Here is a 22,519-nt window from a genome sequence, read left to right as displayed (position 1 = left end):
TACAGGGTCAAAGGTCAGCAGTCAATATTCATTGGTATTTTGCCTCTTCCGGTTTTCACCATTCACTTTACACAGGGAGGTGGGAAGAGAAGGAGTGGAATCTCTCTTCCCACCTCCCTGCTTTACATGTAAACATTCCGATCGACCACGAAGAGAAAACATTCAAGGACGTCTCTGCGTGTCAGTTACACGCTCCAAAGAAGAACACCGATAAATCAACTCGTACAAGGTCAACCACTTCCAGCAGCACTACGCGTCAAACAATGACTAGTCCATTTGCCCTCAATAACTGCACAGTGACCTTCAGTTATTACAACTCTCCAAATTGAAACACAAGCAAAAATAAAGTGTAAAAGCGTTCAGATGTTTGAAGTTCGCCTGTTACAACTACATATGTATCTTTGAAGTTGGAATTGAATGATTGTATTATACATTGATGAATAATTTTTCAATTATTTGACATGTTGGTGATGATCTACAGGTAGTCAAATGAGGCTTGGTCTATATCATAGTGTATAACCGTATTCACATATTTTCCTAATTTACCTAGGGGATAGGTAATAATTATGATATTGACTGGCCTCGAGGGAGATACCAGATAAATATTGCCCGCACTGAAAGAATATTGCCGTCGTCTTCGACTCGGGCAATATTCTTTCAGTTTGGGCAATATTTCTGGTATCTCCCTCGAGGCAAGTCAATATTATATAATTGTTCAGGGTATTGGCTGAAATCTATGACTAAGCTACTACTCTGGAAATGCTATCATATCAAAAAATAATCCTTAGATATATGCCATTTCAAAATGCACAACTAGAACTTGCCACCTCAGGTGGTACCAGAGCTGCCAACCTTTGGAAGCACAAATTAGTACTCAGCAGCTCCAAAATTCGTATTTTTCCACCAGAATTTGTATTTTTTCAATCTCCCTCTTTTTGCTATTTTGAATTAAACTCGTCGACTTTTGAGGCCTACAGGCTCTAAACATAACGTTATGACACATGCCGAAGCATCGAGCTGGTCACCAGCACGATAAAGATGCCGAACTACGCAATGTTCAGCGTTGATTGATTGCTTTCTCCCAATGAATGTGTACAAGTGCAAGTACACCTGTATGTAACTCCAAAAACTTGCTGGGCCGATTACGGAAGCTTCCACTATCTAGCAGGGGACGGGGAATGCTTTCATCTTCTCAAGAGAGCTTCTGTGTGAGCGGATGCAAAACTCTGTTCTGTGTTTCCAATTATTGTTTACTATTAAAACATAATCATGCGTTGTTTTCAGGCTTTTTTCATTTTATTGGATTTTAAACATCAGTATTTTCCGAAGTATTCCAATTCCTTTTCCCCGGACTGGAATCGGAAAGTCTGCTATAACGATGATCGCAAAATCCCGCGCTGTGTGTGGAAGCGCCGATGTGCAACACGTGGCTTCACTTTCAAGTTTAAAGGAATGCGCCATGTGCTCCTGCCTATAAGAGGTTACTGCAAGTTCGATGGATCAAATGCGCCATAGCTGAGCTGAGCTGAATGGCTTGTTTACGGTAAACATGCAGTTTACGTTCGATACAAAGAAATCATTACGTCTTTCACGAGGGAAAGCACACAAAACAAACAAACAAACAAAATACACCCACGAGCGAATGTTGATAGCCAAAATTTTGAAAAGTAATAAGCAGTTTTGATGAGCGTGAACTGAAATTAATTGTCATTGCACGTTGTATTTTGCTGTCTAACCAGGTGATGACTGCATCTCATTGGACCAGAATTTGTCTGGGCATACGAGACCTTTCATGTATTTCTGTGATTGCATTTCTAATTGATCAATCAATCCTTTTATGATTGTTCAGGGAACATTAGATATTCGATCAAGTACACTATAATCGACCGTTCGATGTTTCCTACTCTGCGCCAAAAGAAAGGCTATAGAAATCGAATCATGATATCTTTGCAATGATTCCTTTAATTCAACTAATGAGCTGGTTCTTCGATCGATATTTCCAGGATATTTACACGCTGTTTATTCCAGTGCGCGCATTCTTTCGTCTGGCACGCACCTGGGTGTGGCACCTGCTTTTGTGGAAATTTCCACAAGGGGAGAGGGGGGTGGGGTGTCAAGTTTCTTCGAGCCGAAGAGACTGCATACACGATCTCTTCGCTTTTATTTGTCATTCGTGTTTTCCCCTTATTCTTTGCTGATATTGAACATTTAGATTTAACTTTACGAAGGTTGCTATAGCACGTGGTTCTTTTTGTTGTGAGGTGTATGTAATTTCTTTTTTTTTAATCATTCTTGAGAGGGGAAAGAAGAGTAGGGGGAAAGAAGAGTAAGAGGGAAAGGGAAATAAAACAAACGTCACGTACGCTCAGCATTCACAGGAAGCCATCTTTTTACACCAGTCACCAGCATAGTTATCATCAGCACCATCAGACATCACTCAAGATCATTTTAGCCTTTTCCTATCAACATTAAGACACACACATAATCCCTCGAGATAAATACCTTGGAAAATAAATAACAAATACAACGTATCAACACCTCCCAACAACACAAACATATGGAAAATACAACAAACAGCACATCGAAGCGGCTGGGATCAAACTCCGTCGCTTCGATTCGAAAAAGTATTGCAGCGAAGCGGAGAAATCGCCGTTACGAAAATAACAGTGCGAGACACTTAAGAGAATTACGTTTAAATACTTCAAAGTATAAAGGGAACGGATAAAGTGATATAAAATGGAAGAAATCGTACCAAACGAGGTGTGAGAAACGACAGAAATAAAACGAAGTTCAGTACAGTAGATCTAGTAAGCTTAGGCCCTAGCAAAATTTTGCAGCACCGAAAGCTACGCGAAAATAAATACACATTGGAAACTCGGTATTGCGACGAGATCCTTGGGATCAAGTCAATAAACGATACAAAACAAAGGAAATTAATTCATTTTGACCGGAAAACAGTTTGTTATAAGTATTCTATTATATGAGATCTCCTTTAATAGGCCTAGAAATACATCAAGTTTCCACAATACTCGGGAAAGAAAGTTCGAACGCTTTTCACCTGCACATAAAGTGCACATCAATACACGAACAGAAACTCACCTCTTCCTTGCAGAAAATGATGCAATAACGTTATTTGAAAAAAAAAAAAAACCAACACAACACTCTGAAAATCATTTCGTACTTGGAAGGCAAGGAACAAGAGGATGAAGAAGAAGAGAAAAAGAAGCAGACATTGCACAACGGAACGCTTTCTACCCCGCCTCAAAACGAAATAGGGTACTGTAGTGGCAGCTTGCTACAGTGTGTAGCTACTGCAGTATACTCACGCTCCCCAGCCGGCCACACAATAATGAGGATACCACGGCGATCCATGTAAACATCCAGGGTCCGTAGGCGGCAGGGATTCATGCGCGCGAAGTTCTGTTCGGTGTACACAATACGCAAGCAGCGATATGCGTGTGCGAACACTTTTCTATTCAGCGCTTTCCACATACGGTGCGTACGCGTTGCATCGATATCCCAGCTGAGTACAGATAACATGGCACATGCGACGTGCGTTTGCCATTTTTTTTTTACCCATTATTTTTTCCCACTGTGAATTCGTACTTTCTAAGGACGTTTTCGTATTTTCGTATTCCCTTCGATTTTTCGTAACAAATACGAATTTTTCGGAACGGTTGGCAGCTCTGTGGTACCAATAACACATTTTTCGGGTCTTGGCCCATGGACTAATTCAGGAATATTTACAAACCTTCTTTAGAACCAGAAGTGACAAAGTGAAGTAATACTATGAGGTAGTACATTGATGACTGTAGTTTCAAGTTTGTTCATTGCAGATCCAGGGGTGCCCGTCCCCTCTTGTAGCCAGGGGGTGAGGGGGGAGGGGAGGGATCCAAATGCGGGCCTAAATTGCACATTTTCTTAAAAACAACATGATGGATTTTCACCAAAGTTGGCAGGTAGCATTCCATTCTCTTGGGGGCCCCAGGGGGCTCAACCTACCAAATTGGGGAATAGGCCTATTCAAAAATATTCTCTAGAATCAGAAGTGATAGAGCTTTACGTCAGGACTTTTTTTTTTTTAAATCTGCATAATCAAACTCTCAAAGTACAGTTTATTTTTCAGTTGTTTTTACCAGTGTGATGGAATATGCAAATGAGCACAATGCCCCCAGCTCTCAAATAAAGCTATCCCCCTCCCGCCCTCCAAGTTTGCGATGTTCTGAGTTAAGAGTCTGCAAGAATAAGTGGAAGGTGAACTTGCAATGCTCAGGTGAGCACGAGACCCGTGATCTCTTGTTCTTACTAAAATGTTCTCTCACTGTCCCCATCTTGCATGGGGGGGGGGGGGGAGGGAGGGGTGCTGTGGCATAATGGATAAGACTCCTGACTCCCAATCGGAGGACCAGAGTTCGATTCCCACCCAGTGCTTACGTCCGTGGACAAGATGTTTTAACCCACCATGTCCCTCTCCACCCAGGTGTATAAATGGGTACCTGGCAACGCTAAGGTAATAATAATGGCAAGGCCGTCTGGTAGAGCGGTGGCAACACTATAGAGGATATCTCTGGATAAATAAGACATTATTATTGTTATTATTATATCACTGGACCAGTCAGCCACACAGAATCTCATTCACCAGTGTAAACTAAAGGTTGAACTATCTGTTTGCGATGTATACCTTCTTGAAACTGTCACATGATGAGTGTCGTCATATTAAAGGTCCAGTTTACCTTTGGGAGCAGCGATTTCAAAAATGTTCAAGATATCACATTTGGTGCATATGTGTAGGTCTGTTGCATCACAAAACATCCTACCATATAAAATTTTCACAATAAAGCCTAAAACATATTAAGTAAGAAAACAATTGCAAGAAAACCTTGGGTAATGAAAGGCATTCTAAAATCCATAAACAGGAAACAGAGATTATTTCGTGCATATATTAACACGCCTTCTAGTAAAAATAAGCTGATGTATAAGCGGTATAGAAATAAGTTAAATTGTATAATACGTGCTTCAAAGTGATCATATTTCACAAACTTAGTCATGAGAAATAAAACCAACCTTTGTAAAACTTGGAAGATTGTTAATGAAATTTTGGGGAGATGTAATATATCCAAGCTCCCAAATTCTGTTGAAGTGCTCGGAAAAAAGATTGAAGATGACAAAGAAATTGCTAATGAGTTCAATAAGTATTTCTCTGATATTGGTGTTTCTGTTGGTAACAATGTTGACACTGGTAAAAAATGTTTCACAGGTTTTTTGAACTCTAAAATTTCTGAATCACCTTTTTTCATGCCTACTGACGAGTCAGAAATAATTGAGATCACAAAAAGTCTGAAAAGTTCAGCTTCCTGTGGACATGATGGATTAAGTTCTACATTTATTAAGAGAATTATTCACTTCATTGCTCAGCCATTGTGCTATATTTTCAACCTTTCACTTTCCTCAGGCATAGTTCCAAACTCCCTTAAGCTAGCCAAAGTTATTCCGGTTTTTAAAAAGAACGAAAAACATCTCATAGAAAATTACAGACCAATCTCACTCCTCCCTACTCTCTCTAAAATCCTCGAGCGTATTATGCACAAAAGATTGTACAAGTACCTGTCAGAAAAGAATGTATTGATTGAAGAACAATTTGGATTCCGACCATCTTGCTCTACTGAAACAGCCCTTTTACATGTCGTGGAGCAGATAACAGCTGCTTTAGAGAGAAAAGAAATTCCTTTGGCCATTTACGTCGACTTGTCCAAAGCATTCGACTCATTAGACCATGGTATTCTGCTACACAAATTAGAACACTACGGCATTCGAGGTGTACTCCTTCGCTGGTTCGAAAGCTATCTCAGTGGTCGAAGTCAATATACTGGTTTTAAGGGCACCAATTCAGACATTCTACCCATAACGTGTGGGGTACCACAAGGGAGCATATTGGGACCACTTTTGTTTTTGGTATACGTGAATGACATCATCAATGCGTCCAATGTACTTCGTTTTGTACTGTATGCGGATGACGTAAACATTTTGGCTTCTCATTCTGACAAAACAATATTGAACAAAATGACGAACGATGAATTGCAAAAAGTCTGTGATTGGTTTAAAGCTAACAGATTACAAATGAATGCAAGTAAAACAAAATATATGATATTTCAGTCCTCTGGAATGAAGCTGTCACATGATGATATGATGATATACACAGATTGTAATGTTATTTCCAGAGTTGATTCAATTAATTTTCTTGGGGTTATTATAGATGAAAGATTATCCTGGAAAAATCACATCAATCACATTCATGGCAAGATCAGCGTATCTATTGGGATGATTTATAAGCTTCGCGTGATATTACCAAGGAAAACCCTATTGATGTTACACAACGCCTTATGTAGACTACTGTAACTTGGTTTGGTCTGGAGCCACTGAGCGTGACTTAAATCGTCTTACTGTTCTTCAGAAAAAAGCTATTCGATTGTGTACAAACTCTCATTATCTTGCTCACACTCCTCCCCTTTTCAAAGACGTAGGCTGTTTATCCCTCAAAGATAGGATCATTTATAGAACGAGTATTTTTATGTTTAAATATGTACATTCGATATTGCCGTGTATTTTTGATGATTATTTAACGCATTCTTTGAGTCATAATTTTAATACACGTTATAAACAAAACTTTGTTTTGCCATTATGTCGATCTAAGATGAAATATAGGAACTCAGTGCAATATAAAGGTGCAAAAATATGGAATTCATTAGAATATAATCTTAAGTGCATTATGAGTTTAAATCATTTTAAGTTGAAATTGAAATATCTTTTTGAATCTTATGATTAATCACGTTTTTATCAAGGTAATGGAACATTATATATTCATGACGTTCTGTTTTGTGTTGTATTTATGTATGTTCTGTTTGTTTTTATGTGTATTTTTGTCTATTATTGAGTATCTAGTGATTATGTAACATTTTGTATTTTGTATTTTCATGCCAATCTGTTTTTTAATGTACTTCTGTATCAGGGAATCACAATCTTCAAGCCACTGGCTTTTTCGTGATTTTCCTTGCCATCTGATTATTGTACAAATATTGGCTGTATTGCTTTTATGAAATCAATAAATTGAATTGAATTGAGATACCAGTGTTTTTCTCAATAAACTGTAACTGTAGACGGTTTAGTCTGGAAACATTCTTATTATAATTATTGTTCACATTTTGTGTATTTAACAAACTTAAACATCGATCATAGGGATTCAAATTTTTACAGTGGTTGTTTCTATCCCTAACTCATATTTTAGAACTATTTTGAAGCAGTAATGCTAGGTTTTTGTTTCATCTGCAAATGGTAAAATTATGCCTTTAACCCACCACCCCATAAAATTCATGGGAATATTATACAATCCTACTTCTGTAAATCAAATATTTTCAGGACTTTTTCCCTACTCTGGGTAGTGTTACATAATTTGTCTGTGTCTGTACAGCTTGTATCAAGAAAAGTGTGGCAAACCAAATCTTGTGTTCAATTTCCCCGTAGGGATCGCACAGGGGTAGAAACCATGGGAATTTTGGACTGTGTCCGAAAGTTAAAGGTGTGGTTCACACATTTAAAGGCACTCTATTTCATTTTCACCACACTGCTTTGGAAAATGCATGGTCAAATTTTATACACAATGTGGCAGGTATTATTATTGCCATTGTGATCGAACAAATGAACACCATTGCCTGCCCCCCCCCCCCCATGCCCTCAAACCCTCGTCCCCGCCCTGTTCTTCTTAGGTAATAGTCTGCAATGGTGCATGGAAGGTGCACTTGTGATACTCGGGTGAGCGCTAGACCCACTGGGTCTCTCGTTATTCTGATGTCTATTCTGGTGTTGCCTCCAGTGTTCGCACACACTAGTGATCAGTAACGTCAGACTTTTTCATGTCCCGTTCAATCTATACGAATACATGCATTGTTTCACTGGTGCTCTTATTCCCCCCTCAAAAGATTCTATATCTTGATTATTTTTATATCCCTCTCAGTCACTCTTGTCTTAAAATTGTTTACATGTATCTTCTTTCTCATCTGCACACTATCTCTAGTGGTCATTTATGACTGTTTCCCCTTTGTCCAGTCATCTGTACCTCTGTCATGTTCACTTTGTTCATAGTGCAGATATTGATTTGTTGTGTCCTGCCATTGGTTTCCAAATAATGCAATAGCAGATATTGTGTGATTCAGTTAATTTATGACATTCTTGAGATGCTGAAAATAATCAATGAAGGAAAGAAACATTCAAAAGATTCTCGTGCAACTGTGCATATTCATAATGTTGTTTTGATAAAATTATAAAATTCCTGTATTAAATAAATAATTTGATCAAGGAGAATTCCAGTTGCAAGCCATTTGGAATATATATCCTTATTTCCTACTCCTTCCATTCTGCAGGGAATCCGGCCAGCCCCGGGTTATCCCAGCCAACCTGACCACACAGAGAAACGTACTATGTGGAAGCTAATGGACATTGAGCGCCAGACAGGTATCAAGCTGACTGAGTCCCTGGCCATGGACCCCGCTGCCTCTGTCTCAGGCCTCTACTTTGCCCATCCCAAGTCCTTTTACTTTGCTGTCAGCAAGATTACAAAAGATCAGGTGAAATATCTGAAACAAAGATTTAATTTGTAATGTTGTTTCACATGGATCCTTCTTTGCTGTCTTATCATTTTCAATTTGCACATATAACATATAAGGACAACAAAACTGTTTTTGATTTGATGATAGGAACTGGGGCATGTATACTTTCTAGAAAGATTGAGGTATCATTCATTGCAGCTTTTGCCCAAACTGAGTATCCATACCATGCACATGTAGTGTGTGTACATTGTGACTATATGCAAGAAAAGGAGCATATCTCTGTAGCTCCTAATCTTCATTGGTTATAATTTTCAGAATTTAACTTTCCCTTGTTCAAGCCAAGATGAAAGGAACACATTCCTTCTTGAAAATCATACCTGGGCATCTATCCCTGTGTGCTGGACTACTATTGTAGAAAATCACAGGAGGCCCGCATGTATACATTTTGGAAATTCAGCATCCAGTGTAAGGCCTTATAGGAAACCCAAACCCAAAGAGAAATACGGATTGAGTGAAAGCAGCAACATTAGTAGAACACAGTGAAAGTTTGAGGAAAATCAGACAATCGATGCAAAAGTTATGATTTTTTTTTTTTTTAAGTTTTGGTGTTGGAACGGCTGGATGAGGAGACTACTAGAGGTTATTGATGTCTATGTGTAGACAACAAATTAAAAAAAATATAAAGGGAATTCCACAAAAATTCCTTTTTCTTGAAAATTACACATTCCATCATCTTGATACTGACATATGTGAAAGGGACTGTACAGTACTGGTTGAGGTGGGGATTCATGTTTTGAACATTCATAAGTGAGATAACGAGAAACCTCTTATGAACTAGACTTGGAATTTGTCAACACTGACAAATTAGGTGATCTGATATATTCGGAAATAAATGTTATGACCTTTGACCCTAATTTACCTAGAAAAGACAGTGTCTGATGAAGTAGTTGTTAGTTTATGAAATGATGTGCATGACATGGACTAAACATGTGCAAAATATGGGGGTTAAAGGGCGTGTTTTTCTTGAGCTATTGCAAAGAAAGTCATTGAAAGAAAGACATATCTCCTGATATTGAAGCTAAGCGTCAATTTCAACCAGGTCTTTGGACGTAATCCCAACTTCCAATAAGAATATGGATCACATGAACAATAGCCCAGTTTCATCTACAACATATTAAAATCTGGGAGAAATTCACTGAAGGATAAATTAGCTAGTGCTCATTAAAGACAGTCATTGCATTTTTCATTTCCAGAAAAAATGTACTCCTATTGAAATAATACCTCATTTGCACAGCCAAAAAAGGCCTTCCGACCAAAGCGTTATTTTACAAAATGATCCATCTATCGAGGTCCATGTGTGTGCAAAATATGACGGTGATACCATATACACTAATGAGATTACAGAATGAAGTATATTTGACCTTTGACCCCACTTTACACAGCCAAGATGGCATCTGAGCAAAAAGTTGTTATTTTGTGAAATGATTCTTGCAACATGTTCCTTACGTGTGCAAAATGTGGGAAAGAAAGGACATGTATTTACCAAGATACAGGCTTAATTTTTTACCTTTGACCCTAATTTACCTACCCAAGATGGTGTCGGAGGAAGTAGTTGTTATTTTGTGAAATGTTAGTGACATGAACTAAACATGTGCAAAATATGGTGTTGATAGCCATTGTTGTTGATCTATTGCACAGAAAGTGGAAGAAAGAAGGAAAAATAAAGAAAAAAATTAAGTTATTGTATAGAAATTTGAAGGAGAAGCATAAAAAAAATCAGAAAAAGATAAAGTTAGGAAGGGAGAGTAAGTCTAACTGAAGAAAAAGAAGAAAAAAAGTGTTTAAAAAAAAGCTTAAAAAATATTGGCAGGGGTGAGCCTCGAACCGGGGACCTTAGGATTACAAGTCGGATGCGCTATGCACTGACCTATTTCATCCTCCATAGGCCCTGTGTATTAAGCAAAATGACGCTGCATCGGAGCTAAGTGCCATTTTCAACCAAGTTTGTTTTTTTTTTTGATGAAAAAACGGAGGGCACACTTACGATAGCCCAAAGTCTCAGCTACAACATATTAAAATCTTGGAGAAATTCACTGAAGCATAAGTGAGCTAGTGCTCGAAAAAGATAGTCATGTCAATTTTCATTTCGAGAAAAGCTGCACTCCCATAGAGATAACACGTAAACTGGTCAAATTTGACAAGGTTACTTTCAATCCATTTTTACAAGGTGATGCCGTCATCCAATCAAAATTTTGTAATAAAAAACACATTAATGAAAGAGCATTAAATAAGCTACAACATACTGAAATCTGGGTGAAAATCGGCAAAGAATAAGTGAGATATGCTCGAGTGAACATGAAATTTGATGACGTCATTTTTAAAATTTACTTTTTTTATTTTATTAAGAAATTTGATATCTTGTAATCATTTTTCCAGCATTGCCAACCCATGAAATGACATGTACAACTCATCAGCTTTCAGAATATGTAAAGAAAGTGGGGGGTCACTGTCCATCCTGACGAAAAAATTGAATTGAAAAAACGGGAAATTTCTATTGAATATGAGCTGTGCGTGTGTATTTGCGTACACATCCGTCCATTTTTTTCAATTTTTAAAAAAAATGCTCGAAATTGTCTGAAACGTGTGCAAAACAATTTTGAGCTCGATTGGAGCATACAAATATTTCAACGCGTGCGTATGCGAACGTTTTAAGGGAATAGATGATTTCTGAGAAAATGAGTAGAATGACCTTTACTTGAACTATATGTGAGGTAAATTTCATTGAAAAATTTCATTCCATTAATGAGATATGAATGAAAATGTGTTTTCATATAATGACGTCATAGTGACATCACGGTCGATTGATCACTATGATTTTATTAGATCTGTTGTCTTTGGGACACGATACATATATGGTATAATTTTGAAATTGATAGGCAGAGGACTTTCTGAGCTAACCTCTGCACAACTTTTGGGGAGAAATAAAGAAGAAAAATAAAGAATCAGTACAGATACAGAAGGTGATTCGAGAGGATACTCGGATCACCTAAATATGAAAGAGCATGTAATTTTAAAAAGGATTCAACGTTTATTTGATGAAAATTGGTTTTCAAATGGCTGAGATATCAAAAAAAGTGATAATAAAAGGCGACAGGCCATGCCTTTTATGAGGATCTCTTTGTTTCACCTTGTTTTTGGATATCAGCCATTTCAAAACCGATTTTCATCAACTAAACTTTTGATACCCCTTAGAAATGCATGCTCTTTGACATCTCATAGAGTGGTTTCTGAATATCTCGCAAAACGTTAAAAGCTAAATCCTCACCTCGACCAGAACTGTTCAAAACACTCTTTAAGGGTAGCAATCATTCCCCCTGCTTTCTGAAAGCGGTTAATCTACTATCAGTACATCCGACCACCTATCTGTTATAGTATGCTATTATGTCCCTATAATTGCCCATACATCGAACTAAATTTTTACACTGATGGCCTACCATACACCGCCTGTGTCCCCCGGGACGTACACACATAACCTGTCACCCGCCATGACTATTCCTCTTTCCCGTTCGCCCACCACCATGATCGGACGTATACCTGAGATCGCTAGTGAAAATCCAACCATATTGGCGGAATCCTCCAACAATCGGGCAAAATCCTTCCATATTTTTACTCCTTGATTGTTTCACTTTAGCAGATCGTTTTTGTCATATCTTGTCACCGAGAAAGGGGAAAAATCGCGATTTTCTTTCGCTCCAAACCTCGGTCTTTGCTTCGCGCTGCCCCATACGTTAGTGTGGTGTGTGCACCGCGCCTCAGAACACGCCACGCTCTGGCGGGTTTTTTTCCCTTTCTCGTCTTTGCCTACCTATTGTACGGCCTTGTGGTCGTCATATTTACGGTTTTCCTCCTCCCGCCTGACGTTTTCACGCCCTCGGGAGTCTTTTTGGTGTTTTTTCAGATCACTTTACGTAATTGAAACACCGAGGATATTACGTAGGCTCTACAGCCGCGAGTTAGTATCTCGCGTAGTTAACCCATGGTTGGCTCTTCTTGGCTATTTTCGCCTTATGGCCGGCCACTGGGGCCAAAATTACCGTTCGTAGACCTATGGCAAGCCACTCGGGCCTAAATGCACCCTGTCTTTTAGGTCTCACAACTTCTGACACAGTTCCCTTTGCATGTTTTCATGTGTTCTTTGTTCCCCATGTCCCTGCCAACTATGGCGGGCTGCTTGGGCCTTTATTAACCACTTGACTGCTATTGGCTTAATACACACCCGTACCCCCTGGTGCTGAGCAATTTTCGGGGAATATGACATGTATGAGTATATTGGTCATGAATCTGTTTTTTACCTTTATTTTTCATTTTTTCATCATAATTCTTATTTTGTGGAAGAAATTATTGAATAGAGGTATAAATATAAAAATTCTACTCACCCAGTCATGTCATCCTGGATGTCCTATGGAAATCCTGATGGCCTTTGGAGATCCTGGAAAGGTCCTGGAAAACTTGCTCACAAAGAAGAGTCTTTAGCTCACAAAAAGTCTCGTATGCTAAACATTGTTTGGGTCTCCTTTTGACAATCCAATGTATATTTCAAGTGAGACTATTTTTAGGCATTTTTCAGGAGGTCCTTTTGGCTATGCCAGACCTCCCAGCAGTTCTTGTTAGCTGAATGTTGACATTTTTTGCAGACTTTGATACAAAGGCCAGGTTTAGTTTGGTGTCTTGGATGCACCACACATGTCTTGCACATGATGGTTGTTGATGTGCGATGTTCTCTTGCTGTACACACCCTGCAGTTTCGCTGTGCCCTGCCTTTTTTGTTTTCAGAGGATGGAACTGTCCAGGGCATGTGGGTCTTTCCATTCAAGCGAACACCATCTTCACTCTGGGCAAGTGGTGCTCCATCTTGCTGGACAGCAGGTGTTTGTACCCAAGATTTTGCTACCTTGTAGACAAACCAACGGAGTGAACATTTGTTGTTGGGATTCTCTTTTTTGAAGAGTTTATATGCATTCAATTGCATCTGCAAGAGTAGTTTGATGAAAAGTTTCTGGTACCATTTCAAAGTTTTGCGCATGGGGCAGAGGCTCTTGAGTCCAAGCATTTGATCTGTCTTGTCTACACCACCCATGTGGATGTTGTACTGGGACACACATTTTGGTTTGACAATAGCCTGAGGAGGGTCACTTCTTGTCATTCTTCCTGTGCGAACAGTACTGCAGTCATGCATTGTTGTCAGCATATGCACTATTTTTGGCTTGCTTCACGATACTTTACTGCAAGTAATACCTTATCTTCCTGCAAGAAATGGACAATTTGTCCCCTGTCAAGTTTTTCTGCTATTAGCTGATCTTTAGGCATACCCTGCCTGTTGTGTTTGATAGTGCCGCAGAGGTGAGTATTCTTGGTTGCAAGGTAAGCTGCTAATTGAGGACTGGTGTAATAGTTATCAGTATACAGATGGTACCCTTTACCGAAGTACGGCTGCACAAGATTCAAGGTAATTTCTTCACTCTTTGTGAACTGGTAGTTCTGATCTTCAAATTGGGTGTCCACATTTGATCCACTGTGAATGCGCAACACCATGGTTATTCCATCCGATGTGCACAATGGGTACATCTTGATACCAGCACGGGCACGTTTTGTCCAAATAGTCTGTTTGAAGATCAGCCTACCCCTGAACAACACCAGCGATTCATCCACTGAGAGTTCACGATCAGGTACGAATACTTGGCTGCATCTGACATTTATGTAGTTCAACACAGGTCGGATTTTATGCAGTCTATCACGATCATTGGCTGCAGGATCATAGCCAGGTGCATTGTTGTCATTGAAATGCAGACACCGCTTTATCAGTTGAAATCTGTCCCTGCTCATCACTGAGCCAATTCCTGGAGTTGACTTCAGAAACTCTTTTTCCCAGTACTCACTGTATTTCCCCTTCTTCACTAGTCCTGTCAAGTACAACACTCCCAAAAACTTTTTCATCTCATCACAGTTTGTTGGTTTCCATTTTTTTAGACGAGAATTTTTTTTTAGCGTTCCCTTAGCTCTCTTTGACTCAATCAGCTGATCTGCATACCTGTTTGTCTCATCAACAATATGCTGCAGAAGTTCATCCGTGATGTAAAGTTGGTAGTAGTCACAAGGAGCTGAATCCTGTGGCATGTTGTCTTTGATATTTTGTGGGATTCCAGGTACAGCAGTAAACTGATGAATTATTGGCACATGCTGTCGTACCTTGTCCCACCTTTTTGGTGCTACATGACGATTTTGACGTCTTCGTCCTTGTTGAGCTCGTCTACGAGCACGACCTCGATCTGGCTGATTACGTCTAGCATTATCAATGTTATCATCAGAACTATCATCAGCATCTGAGTCAGAAATGTTGTGATAACGAGCATGTTGTGGTGAGGGTGTATAGTCATCATCATCATCACTAATATCTGCATCATCAGTAGGGTGTGGAATATCAAGTCTAGGAATTTTTACCTGTGCTCTGCGGAGTCTTGGATGCCTAGGGCTTGGTAATTGATCAGGTTCATCCTCATCACTGTCTGTGAGGTTTTGTCCATCCCCGTCATCTCCTGAAGTACGAAAATAGCGCTTTCTGGGAGGGATGGGGGAAGAATGCCTGCTTTGAGTTGGACTTTCACCAATATCCATTAGTGGGACTGGATCAACACTTTCCTCAGATGAGCTTTCACTTTCATCGTCAAAATCACTCCCCAGATCCATAAATTCCTCCTCTTCACCTTCTGAAATACCCGAACGATCACTAAAATCACTTTCACTCCTGTCATCAAACATTTCCTCCATTATTTCAGCCATCCGACGAGACCTCCGTAGTGAACTGCGAGTCGCCATCTTGAAAGTTTTTTTCACTTGGTACGCTATGCAATACAGCTACAAAAACTCTACACAGAGTTCTCAAAAAAGCCCAGATTTTTTTCTTGAATGGCGCCAGCTATAGTTCAAAACCTCTATAACATCATCACAGTGCTATTACAGAGTGGGGGTAGGGGTATCGTGATGCGGCAATCTTGAAAATAAAATGAGCTTACCACGTACATGTACGTGGTACGCACAGTCATGCAATATTGCTACCACGTACATGTACGTGGTCCGCAGTCAAGTGGTTAAGGTAGTCCACGCCTATGGCACGCCACCAAGGCCAAAATTAACTTTGTCCTTATGGGTTTTGGGGGCCTTTTAGCCCCACTTTCATACATGTTTCATGTTCAAATTAAAAAAATTGATTTTCCATGGGTCTTTTCGTGCTGTGCTTTCAACAATAGTTTTTTGTCTGCCCAGCTTGGTTTTTAATTCCCGCCCCTTGTCTTGTACACTTCTATGCCTACATTTGACTTGGTTCTTTGCGTTTTTTATGCTCTCTTGTTATACATACACTCATTGTATAATTGTATGTATATGTTTATGTTTGGTTTCTGAGTCCTCTTGTCTTTTATACAGAATGACTCTGAGATGTCAAACGTATCGCTGGGCCCTTCCGCACTGTGACGCACACGCAGTCTGCGCACTGCATCGCATGTGTTCCCGCTCCGAGCCTTGTGCGACCTGCTCCTCATGGACAGACCCTGTTTGGGTCTTGCTGGAGGCTTGGCTAACCTCACGTCCCCCCCATCCAGAGGGCTCCGGCCCTGGTCCTGTCCGCAGCCCCTCGGCCAGCGGACGTAGAGCAATCCGCTCGGGACCCCCTCGCTGACGGAGATCCTTTACTGGTCTCGGTACCGGAGGGGAAGGAATCCGGCTCCGCCAATCCACCCCTTGAGATTCTTGCCTCCGAGGGCAGTGATATGGAGGAGGAGGGAGGCCGCCCTTGGCGACATGACCGGAGCTTGGCTGGTCTCTCTTCCCCCGGCTCTAACAGGCCTAAGGGGTTCGAGAGCGGTGGGGAGCCGCCAGCCTCCAACTTCGGCCCTGCCCGCTCCCCCCCCCCCCCCCCCCCAGCCCGATCGTGCTGTCAGTGGGGTCTGGGAGCGGTGGTGTGCCAGCTGCGGGCCCCCTCCATCCTCCCACCTGGCCAGCGCCCCACAGCACGTGGCCCTAGGTTGGTAGCTGCCCGCGCTTTTAGCAAGCCGGAACCTACCACCTCCGGGACCCTCCCTGCCCCGCCCACCCGGGCGGCGCCGGTTGAGTCTCCCGGCTGTGACTGGCAGCTTTCGGTGGCATCCTTGACCGGCACTCGCCGGCCAGACAGCCCCTTAGCTCGCCGCTTGGGACTCTGAAGAGAAAGAAGAAGGCTAAAAAGCGGCCTGCCATGGCCCCTTCTGCCTCTCCCTCTTCCAAGAAGTCCAAAACCTCGGGCAAAAAGAAGGTTCCTAAGGCCCAGCTCAGCGATGCTGATCTCTGCGATTTTCAGCCGCTTCGCCGAGAGCTGTGGCTGGATGCTCCCCAGCCCTCTGGCCAACACGTCCTCAGCCACCACCTCTTCTTCCGTGCTTGTGTATGCCCCCCCCCCCCCCCACCGCACAGGGAGCTGCTAGCCGGTGCGAGCCGTGTTCCCACGGCGCTTGGGCTCTGCCCGGGGGAAGAAACCTTCCCGGCTCAGGCGGATGGCCGTCAACTGCACTGCCCGGTTGCGGCCAGCAGTAGTCTGGCCTCGGCAACAGCCACCCCACCGGGTGGGCTTTCCTTGCTGCCACCTCGGCTCCCCTGCCTGTCCCCGGGCCTGGCGTCCCGAGACCTGATGGGCGATAGCGCACTGCTGGCGGAGAGCCCCTCCCCGGCGCTGACGCCAGCCCCTTTCCCGTCCCTCCTCCCCTACTTCTGAGTCCGATCCTCTCTCCTTCAGAGTGGGACTTGATGTCTACCTCCTCGGCTACACCCTCCCTGATTGGGACTGAGGCCCCACCCGGGTTGAGGCACCTCAGGAGGCGGAGGCCCTGCTCCTTTAGTATCTGGAGGAGTTTTATGCAGTCCGCCCAGACCCTGTGGAGCAACAGTCCCAGGCGTCCAGGCCGTTTTTGGGGGGATCAGGTATGCAGCCTGGCATCCCTCTTATGGCGGATTTCAGCTCGTACAGGTTACCATGCCTCCCCCTCAGCCGGCCCGCTGCTCCGGCCACAGTCGCCACAGCTGCAGGGGTAGAGAGAGGCAGCGGGGGTCAACCTGCCAGCCACCAAATAGGGGCCGTGGCGGCTTTTGACTCCTTGCCCCAAGTGCTACAGGCCCCCCCTCAGAGGTGGGCAGCCATTACAGACGATGCCTTCGTGCCTCCCCGCTGCTCTCCCTCTCCCCTACCTTTCTGGTACCCAAGTGCTCAGGGGAGCTTTCACCTCATTCTCAATCTCAAGAGAATCAATTGGCATATCAATATGGATCACTTCCAAATGGAAACCTTGGCATCCATACTTCCATGCCTCAAGCCAGGCAATTGGACAGTATCCATAGATCTGAAGGATGCTTACCTTCACGTCCCAATAGTCCCAGCATCCAGGAATCTGCTGGTTTCTCCTTCAGAGGGGATGTGTTTCATTTCCGCGCCCTGCCTTTTGGTCTGAAACCTGCACCACACCTGTTCACCAGGCTTGGGTCGGGCGTGGTAGCTTTTCTCCGGCAGCAAGGCCTGAGGGTCTTTTGCTATCTGGACGATTGGCTGTTAGCAGCCAGCTCCCTAACCCTGCTCTTTCACCAGTTAACATTCCTGCTGAGAACAGTACAGTTACTCGAATTTCTTATATATTGGGAGAAGTTGGAACTTGTGCCTACACAGTGCCCGACCTTCCTGGGTGTGGTGATCGATATCCCCTGACAGATGGCGCACCCCAGCCCAGCTCGGGTGGCTACGATCATGTCCGCTGCCCAGCGCATCAGACAGCGGCGGCAGGTACTCATCAGAATCTGGCTCCAATTCCTGGGGTATCTGGCGATCCTGGTAGATGTGTTACCTGACTATTGGCTACACATGCGCCTGCTTCAGATCCATCTCAGGCATTACCACCTGTCATGGGGGCTCCGTCCTAATACACTGCTACAGCCAAGCCTCCCACTTAGTCCGTGTCGGTCTAGCATACTATTACAGATAGGTGGTCGGATGTACTGATAGTAGATCATGAGGATCAGGCGTGATCCTCTTATCTACAAGGTATATACAACCCCCTATCCGTGTCCCCCCCCCCCCCCTCCTTCCCCTCACCTCACGGCGTGACTTGACTGTGTGTTCCGGTTGCGAGTGCTCTTGATGCATGGAACTGGAGGAATAGTCATGGCGAGTGACAGGTTACATACGTATGTCCCAGGGGACACAGGCGGTGTATGGTAGGCCGTCAGTGTAAAAATTTAGTTTGATGTATGGGCAATTATAGGGACATAATAGCATACTAAAACAGATAGGTGGTCGTATGTACCTCGTAGATAAGAGGACCACGCCTGATCCTCATGGTCAAGAGCTCTTTCATTATGCCAGAAAAGTGATTTTTTTAGCTCACCTGAGCCGAAGGCTCAAGTAAGCTATTGCGATCGTTCTTCGCCCGGCATGCGTTGTGCGTAAACTTTTTTACATTTTCATCTTCTTGACAACCCCAAGACCGATTTTCGCCGAACCCCCCAATATTAGGGAATCTTTAGAAATCTTCTCTAGAACCAGAAGTGATAGAGCTAAGTTAATACTATGAGTTAGTACATTGATGACTGTAGTTTCAAGTGCCCCCTTTGGACCGAGGGGAGGGGTCCTAATGAGGCCTAAATTGTACATTTTCATCTTTTTCTTGAGAACCCATGACCCATTTTCACCAAACTTGGCAGGTAGCATCCCTATGGGCATAGGATCTCAATTTGTTCAAAATGGCACCCTGTCCCACGTGAAGGGCCCCAAGGGGTCCAAACCTCCCCAAATTAAGGAATCTTTAACAATATTCTCTAGAGTCAGAAGTGATGCAGCTTGTTAATACTATGAGTTAGTACATTAATGACTGTAGTTTCAAGTTTGTTCATAGCAGATCCAGGCGTGCCCCCCTTGGGGCAGGGGGGAGAGGTGGGGAGGTCCAAATTGGGGCCAAAATTGTACATTTTCATCTTCCTCTTGAAAACTTCATGATGGATTTTCACCATACTTGGCAGGCAACATCCCTAGGGGGTTAGGATCTCAATTTCTTCAGATGGGCACCATGCCCCGCCCCCCCCCCCCCCCCAAATTAGGGAATCTTTTGAAAAAAAAAAAAAATCTTCGCTAGAACAAGTGATAGAGCTAAAATTGATGCTATGAGGGAGGGTCCAAATTTGGGCTTTAATTGTACATTTCCATCTTCTACTTGAGAATGCCTGGTCATATTTTGATAGAGCTGTGTGTAAATTAGATTAGTAACTGCGTGAAAGGTGAACTTGCGATACTCAGGTGAGCGCAAGACCCCCTGGTCTCTTGTTGTGGAATTCCCTTTATATTTTCTTTATATTGTTGTCCACACATGACATAACCTCTAGTAGTCTCCACATCCAGTGGTTTCAACACTAAAACTTCATAACTTTTGCAGCAATTGTCCGTTTTTCCTCAAACTTTCACTGATGTGTTCTTCTAATGTTGCTGCTTTTATTCAATCCACATTTCTCTTTGGGTTTGGGTTTCCTTTAAGGATTCAAATGATTCTGTGGTCAACAGGTTGACTGCCTGTGCACTTTTTAAAGCTGTAATTGAAAGTCTCTCAATCTCCCCACCCCCTCAAAAAAAAAAAAAAAAACTCAAAACCCAAACAGACAAAGTGAAACCATGTTTATATGAAATTGTATAGTTATGCATGTGTAGACAGTTTTCCCAAGTTCCATTGTGATAACAATCATGTGTAACACTGCAAAACATCTCTCTTGGTGATTAAACAGGTGGAGGACTATGCAGAGCGCAAGCAGATGGATGTGAGTGAGGTGGAGAAATGGCTGAGACCAAACCTTGCCTACGACTGCTGATACATTCTGGGACTTTACTACAAGCTTTGATAGAGTGCTGCCAATTTGCAACCTTTCAAGACATGAAATGTAAAAAACAAACATACACACATACTATTTATCACTATATATCAATATAGCTAAGATCTCATTTTGTTGTTTTGGGGAAGGGTTTGATTTGTTTTCTCTTTTTTTCTTTTCTTTTTTTGCCAGGACACTTTCCATCCTCCACACATACCATGCATCCGTGGGATGCGTTATGTACCATGTTTCTAACCCTGTGAGGTGCAACTAAAACATGTGATGCATCGTGATAATGGCACAAGCGCCGTACTCCAGTGTGAAGTCTTTACAGGAGAGTTTGCTATTTAATGTGTTCAGATTTGAAGAACTCATTGCAATTGTAAAAAAGGTAGGTAAGCAGTGACTCACATTAAGCCAAATCTGAAACCAATTGTAAGTGGAGAAAATTGGCATTGTTAGCAATTGATATCTCTATGATTCATTCTTCTGAATTATGAAAATTGTGTATATATATATATATATGTATATATATATATATATATATATGCAGATACAGTATCCTTCTGGACTTTGGCCTGCAGATGTAGTAGTAAATGATATGTTTTACCTTCTTGATGTCTGCATGATGTTTTCTGGTGAGATTGGTTTGGGTCTCTGTGGTATGTTGAGAACTCCACTATTGAGTACTTTATTCATCAGCCATTCTGCTTTTGAACTGTATGTCAGCATGTACCTAATTATACCCCCACCCACACATAGTGTGTATTTTATTGTGGGAAATGCGGAAATGCACAAGGTAGTATGGAGTTATGATAATGAGCAGAAGTTTGCTGTTGCAGAAGCATTTGGGAGTAAATTCCTAGTCTGGAAATGTATTTTAACATAAACATGTTTATTAACGTTAAGAGTGCCAGGGTTTTGAAACTTCATGTGCTTCATATTTGCTTTAATTTGAACAAGGTGAATAATTTTCAATCAGTTCCATGTTGATAATAGATCAATTATGAATTTGTGCAAAACATCATATAAGAAAGTCAAAAATTAGTATTTACAAAGCAAAGAAATATTAAGCTTTCTTTTGCTGGGTGATTGATGAATCACGTACAAAACTGTAAATGTACCATGAACATCATTACAGTTCCAGGAAATCTAACATAACTTCCCAGAAGTGACGTTTCATAACTCTGCAGATGATACACAACTGTACATATCTTTATCACCCAATGCAGCAGATGAGAATCATTCTGTGTCCATTAGAAAGCAATGTATCATGCATCATCACAAATGTTTATTATCCAGCAGTCTTATACACAGTGATAAGACAACTAATTTTTTTTATATGCAGCACTCCACAGCAAGTTTTAGAAATTATGTAATGGAACCATAAAAGTTGTTGATGCTAATATTTTCTTGCTGAATGTGCAAGAAACTTGGGGGTTTGGTTAGACTTTCGCCTAACTTTTGTCAGACACGTCTCTGATGTCTGCAAGATTTCATTTTACCATTTATTCAGTATAACACAGATTCAAAAGCATTTGACACATCAAAGAGCTGAACAAAATCATCCGTTCATTTGTCACAAGTAGATTGGATTATTGTCAGTTTATTTTGGGGTTTACCTGACAGTCAATTAGGGAAAGGTGGGTTACCACTGCCCATCAGATCAACTTGATCAAGCCAATCAAGCCTAATCGCCCAATTTTCCCTAACAAATCTCAACCAAATGCTTAATAGTTATTAAACACAAGTACTTCCCGACCTCTACTCAACCTTTTACAACCCACATCCAACCATACATGACTTCTGCATGATGTATACTTGACAGTGACTTTGATTTCTACTTGATCCCACCAATCTATATACGATCTTTATACAATCTGTACTGGACCATCTAGACCAACTCAACATCTACACGATCTCTACATAATCTTGACCCAAGCAGGTCAACTCGTATGACAGTCAAAGATGAGTAGGGCTTTGGTTGTGGCTGC

The 22,519-nt window shown here is 41.8% G+C and overlaps 1 protein-coding gene across 1 annotated transcript in view; it reads left to right on the top strand.

The window, feature by feature from the left end:
- Positions 1-20,729, top strand: part of LOC140235702 (methionine synthase-like) — a 304,954-nt gene extending 284,225 nt beyond the window's left edge. Inside the window, exons 25-26 of the mRNA XM_072315720.1 lie at positions 8,415-8,618; positions 20,442-20,729. Of these exons, the coding sequence (XP_072171821.1) occupies positions 8,415-8,618; positions 20,442-20,525 (288 nt within the window). The 3' untranslated portion in view covers positions 20,526-20,729. The remainder of the gene's footprint in view (positions 1-8,414; positions 8,619-20,441) is intronic.
- The last annotated feature ends 1,790 nt before the right edge of the window (positions 20,730-22,519 follow it).

Source organism: Diadema setosum, chromosome 1 (genome assembly GCF_964275005.1).
Source record: "Diadema setosum chromosome 1, eeDiaSeto1, whole genome shotgun sequence".
Classification (NCBI taxonomy): domain Eukaryota; kingdom Metazoa; phylum Echinodermata; class Echinoidea; order Diadematoida; family Diadematidae; genus Diadema; species Diadema setosum.
Note: the sequence above shows the minus strand (reverse complement) of the source record. Positions and strands in the feature narration are given on the sequence as shown.